At 36.5% G+C, this 5,675-nt stretch overlaps 2 protein-coding genes across 2 annotated transcripts; both read left to right on the forward strand.

The window, feature by feature from the left end:
- Window positions 1–745: 745 nt before the first annotated feature.
- Window positions 746–1,308, forward strand: LOC111385038. Its single transcript, XM_023009402.1, has 2 exons — window positions 746–985; window positions 1,088–1,308. The coding sequence occupies exons 1-2, from the start codon at window positions 842–844 to the stop codon at window positions 1,250–1,252; spliced, it is 309 nt and encodes a 102-aa protein (XP_022865170.1). The 5' UTR covers window positions 746–841; the 3' UTR covers window positions 1,253–1,308.
- Window positions 1,309–2,189: 881 nt separating this feature from the next.
- Window positions 2,190–4,879, forward strand: LOC111385039 (the record flags this gene model as incomplete). Its single annotated transcript, XM_023009403.1, has 6 exons — window positions 2,190–2,302; window positions 2,900–3,034; window positions 3,152–3,259; window positions 3,455–4,178; window positions 4,507–4,632; window positions 4,754–4,879. Coding segments are annotated over exons 1-6 (1,332 nt in total), but the record flags the coding sequence as incomplete, so codon positions are not given.
- Between the last annotated feature and the right edge of the window lie 796 nt (window positions 4,880–5,675).

Here is a 5,675-nt window from a genome sequence, read left to right on the forward strand (position 1 = left end):
GTGTAGAAATCAGATTCCTTTAGAATTATATTTCACGATATGTAAAATCATAGTCCCTAATTCATATGTAATTTTTCATTTTTGTGTCATTCTATCAATACAAGAATACAAGAGAAAACATATTGAAAAATAAGATCCAAAATTCACAATCTGATTCAAGAAGAATGAATTCAAGAATCAAGACTATAGATCAATAAGTAAAATCAAGAAAAAGAATTGAAGAATCAAATGAGGCCAAATTTAATATTGAAAGTGAAGAATCCAAACATGAAGATATTGTAGTAAATCTTCAAGATTCAAAATTCGGAATCAAGATCCAATAATAAATAATCATTCCTAATGGATTAAGGTATATTATGTATTTAATAATTTTTTGGTAGCTTGATATGGAGAATCTCGACAATAAATGAATTTAAATTTTCAAGTGGTAAAATTTCAAGCTTTATTAAGTTTCGATACAATGTGCATGATTTTATATCTAAGACTGGAATTTATTCGTAAAATTTTTCCATTTTTAGCAGAGTTAGTCTAATAAATTTGATCAGTACAGGAAGAGTCGCCGTTATGCAGTAAAGACAGATGATATTAGAATATATGGGCATCAGCCAGCTCAGCTCCAGTTACTTTGGGCACCAATTTTAGTTAGTTATGTACAGCTGTCAAGTTAGTTGTTTGTTAGAATCAGTTTAGCTAAATCTATTTAATCACCATTGTATTGATAATTCGATTCATTGAATGAGAATATTTTTCCATTTTCCAAATTCATCCTTTCTTCAATATGGTATCAGAGCATTAACTTATGCTTCCTTCTTGCAGTTTCTAATTGCAAAATCGATCGGCAATGGCTACAGAAAATATGGATCTTTCTGTTCATAATTCTTCTTCGTCATCATCAGCCAACAGTTTCGCAGTTGATGTTGGATTGAATCAGTATTTTCTCCCTGGATATAAGCCTAAGCAGGGAACTGGAGAAACGAACAATCAGGTAAGTTTAAGAAATCAAGCTAATTGTGTCGTAACGGGTCCGGTTTCTGAACCAATTCATACAATAGATCAAACATAAAATGAGGTTGGAAACTTTTTGCAGACCTTAAATCCCACTCAATATCAATGCTTGATGAATATGCTGAACACTCATCTCACTGCTGCTAAGATTGAAACACGACAGGCATCTAGGTCTGATCATATGACAGGTACATGTCTCTATTTATTTCAATCAAACGATCAGTTCACCTACAATTTGGGTGATTGATTCCGGAGTGACAAGCCATATTTGTTCAAACCAATATGCGTTTAACACTTTGAGACAAATTCAAAATACATTTGTTACTTTGCCTAATCGTGACAAAATCCCTGATTCAATTTATTGGAAATGTGAAGATATCGTCTGAATTGATTCTTAAGGATGTATTGTTTGTGCCTCAATTCAAATTGAACTTGCTGTCAGTAAGTGCTTTAACAAGAAAGTCTTCATTAAGTGTCAGTTTTCTCACTGATAGTATTCAATTCCTGCCAACATTGAAGACGATTGGCAAGGGTAAAAGAGCTGGAGACCTCTATATAATTGATGTATGTTCCTTTAGTTCAATGAAAAATAATGTTGCTAGTTCAAATAACTCCTGTAATTCTACTAACTCTTTTCCTTCTGCTTTAATTGGATCAACTCCTGTTATGAGCTCTTGTAATTCATCAGCCAATAATGTAACTGGCCATGTTTGGCACCATAGACTTGGACATTTGTCCTTCAAGAAATTAGATATGTTGAAAATTTTGTTGAGATTTGATGACAGGAAGAAAGAATCTTCTATTCCTTGCCATGTATGCCCCTTAGCTAAACAAAGAAGGCTTTCATTTGTCTCCAACAACCATTTATCTCCTATTGCCTTTGATCTCATTCACTGCGATTGGAGACCTTACGATGTGGCCACACATGCCGGTTATAGATATTTTCTGACATTGGTTGACGATTGTACTAGATTCACTTGGGTATATTTGATGAGGCACAAATTTGATGCCACCTCTACCATTCCCAGATTATTTTCACTCATAGAAACACAGTTCAACAAAGTGATAAAGTGTTTCAGATCAAACAATGATAAAGTGTTGGGATTTTTCACCCAATATCCGAATTCTGTCGTCAATTCTCACGCACAACAGGAATAAAAATCACGCAGAAAATTAAAGAATACATGAATTGTTCACCCAGTTCGGCCAAGCCTATTCTGGGGGGCTCAGAGGCAAAAGTTCCAAACCCGTCACTATGCAAGAACCTCACAAGAAAGAGCAACAGTTTGTTTACAAGGTTCGGATCTCAACTCACACACAATCAGATCATCGATCCAACAAAAGGATCTCACAATACTCCACCAAATCGAAACCTGACCTAGACCAAAAATAGTATCTGACTTCACAGTTTTATATCTATCGAAACAAGGCAAAAAATTGCTCAAATACAACACCAAACATCGGCTATTACTCGCTGAAAAACAGACCAGTTTTTCGGCCAAAATACCACCGGACCATAGACCACAAAACAGCCGAAATACTACAGTTGATACCCCATCAACACCGGTCAAAATTTCATATTTAATACAAGAGAAAAACTCCTTGTGAAATCACCAAGAGAGACCCTTCGAGAGAAAGAGACGAGAGGAAGAGAAAATGAAAAAATCTGCCTCCTTGAAAAAGCCGTCCACCATGTTTTAATTAAAAGGGGATCTAATTTCAACCATTGATTAAAATCAATGGCCCATGCTTTTTCCAAAGAAAAACAAATCCATGTGAAAACTAATTTGTCAATAGGAAATTGCCATGTGGCCAACAAGTTGTAAAAACATTTTGGCACCTTTAAAAACGTGTTTTGGTTTTGAAAATTTCACGAGTTTTTTTAATGCTAAAGGAGTAATTCACCAGTACTCTTGTGTGGAAAGACCAAAACAGAATTCTGTGGTAGAGAGGAAACATCAACACCTTCTCAATGTGGCATGAGCACTATTCTTTCAGTCAAGAGTGCCTATTCAATTATGGGGCGATTGTGTCCTCACTGCTTCCTTTCTAATCAATAGAACTCCCTCTCCAATCATCAGAAATGTGACTCCATTCTCTTCGCTATATCGAACTTCATTTGATTACAAGTTTACAACTCGCTCAGGGTGTTTGGTAGCCTTTGCTTTGCATCTACACTCCCCTTTCATAGAAACAAATTCTATCATCGAGCCGAAGCCCATGTCTTCCTTGGTTACCCTCTAAATATCAAATGGTATAAACTTTATGATATCTCCTCCAAATCATTTCTTACTTCCTAGGATGTGGTCTTCCATGAAGAATATTTCCCTTTCCATTCTATAACTCCTACATCAGACTTGATAGATCCCTCCCCCAATACTGTATTACCACACATTATATCTGATCAATACATCCATCATTCCATCCCAGATTGATTCAATTCTGCCAGTAATGATAACTCGATTGAACATAACAATTCAGCTGCCATCGAACTATCTCCCACTTCCTCCTGTGATTTTAGTCAAAGTCCTTATTGCAATCAATCTCCATACTTTGTACTTAGAAAGACAACTAGGGCGAGTAAACCTCTATCTTACCTTCGTGAATTTCACTGTAATCTCCTTGCAAATCAGTCACCTCCTGATAACAAATTAGTTTGTCCTTTGTCTAATTGTCTCTCATATAAGTCCTTTACTCATCCACACAAAACTTTTCTTCTCAAGGTTTCTTCAAATGTTAAACCACAGTTTTATCACCAGGCAGTTGCATCTGACCATTGGAGGGAAGCAATGGCAGTTGAATTGATAGCCATGGAATCAAACAACAATTGGACCATAACCAGATTGCCCAAGGAAAAGCACTCAATTGGCCGTAGATGGGTATATAAGGTCAAATATGGACCTGATGGAAGGATAGACAGGTACAAAGCACATTTGGTAGCCAAAGATTATACCCAGCAAGAAGAAGTGGATTTTCTCAACGCTTTTTCCCCTGTTGCTAAATTGGTTCATGTCAAGATATTGCTTATTGTTGCAGCTATTAATAAATGGCATCTAGTTCAATTGTATGTAAATAATGCTTTTTTGAATGGGGATCTTTTTGAAGAGATTTGTAAGGATCTCCCTTTGGGGTATTCAAATATATCTGTTGATGTCATCAAAGAGGGCAAACCAGTCTGCAGGCTCCACAAATCCATCTATGGTCTTTGGCAAGCCTGGAGACAATGATTTTCCAAGTTTTCTCATGCTCTCATTGCCCACTGTTTTTGTCAATACAAGTCTAATTATTCCCCATTTACAAAGGGTTCAGGCTCCTCATTTATTGCCTTGCTGGTCTATGTCGACGACATTATCGGATCATAGTGTCATTGCCTCTTTAAAATAATTTCTACACGGTCAGTTCAAGATTAAAGACTTGGGAAAATTAAAGTACTTTCTTGGGTTGGAAATAGCAAGGTCACATAAAGGGATATGTTTATCCCAGAGAAATTATACATTACAGTTGCTAGAAGACACTGGGTTTCTAGCCTGCAAACTAGCTCTTTTGCTTATGGATCCTAAGATTTGTTTAAATTCAGTTGATGGTGATATGTTGTCTAATACGGATGCTTCATCCTATCGAAGACTTGTTGGCCGCTTGCTCTACTTAACTATTTCACGGCCAGACATCACTTTTGCAGTTCAAACTTAGCCAGTTTGTTTCCAAACCTCGTTAATCACACCTTACTGTAGCTCATCCTCTCTTACAGTTCCTTAAGTCAGCTCCAAGCCAAGGTTTGTTCTTTTCAGCCTCTTCCTCACTACAATTACGTGCATTTGCTATTGCGGACTGGGGTTTATGTCCTGATTCAAGAAAATCTATCATAGGCCTATGCGTATTTCTTCGTGACTCTCATTTCATGGAAAGCTAAGAAGCAATAGATTGTTTCTAGATCATCTGTGAAGGCAGAATATCGAGCATTAGCAGCCACTGCTAGTGAGTTAACATGAATACATCAGTTGCTTCTTGATTTGCAAGCTTCTTCTTCATCTCCGACTTTGATTTTTTTTTTTGTAATAATCAAGCTGCAATCCACATTGTAGCAATCCTATTTTTCATGAACGAACAAAACACATCGAGATTGATTGTCGTTTTGTTCGTGATAAGGTTGCTAATGGCTTCGTCAAATGATTGCCGGTTTGATCTCAACTCCAGTCGGCGGATATATTTTCACCAAAACTTTGCTTGCTACTCTCTTCTTTCCTCTACTCTCCAAGATCGCCATCATCAATCTCCATAGTCCATCTTGAGAGGGGCCATATTAGAATATATGGGCATCAACTAGCTCAGCTCCAGTTACTTTGGGCGCCAATTTTAGTTAGTTATGTACAGCTGTTAAGTTAGTTAGTTGTTTGTTAGAATTAGTTTAGCCAAATTTATTTAATCACCATTGTACTGATAATCGATTCCTTGAATGAGAATATTTTTTCATTTTCCAAATTCCTCCTTTCTTCAATGGATGGGGGCTTGTCTCTCTCCACAAAAGATCAATAAAAAAGTAAAGGGGGAAAAAAAGGCAACTCTTTTTTATATTTTTTGTTAGTTTATAATTCGATTATTTGCCAAAACATGCCGGCCAGGTACCTGTTTCTGTTAAACAACAAATGTAGCAGCCAGCAAGTTTTTTTATT

Source organism: Olea europaea, unplaced genomic scaffold (genome assembly GCF_002742605.1).
Source record: "Olea europaea var. sylvestris unplaced genomic scaffold, O_europaea_v1 scaffold3072, whole genome shotgun sequence".
Taxonomy (NCBI): domain Eukaryota; kingdom Viridiplantae; phylum Streptophyta; class Magnoliopsida; order Lamiales; family Oleaceae; genus Olea; species Olea europaea.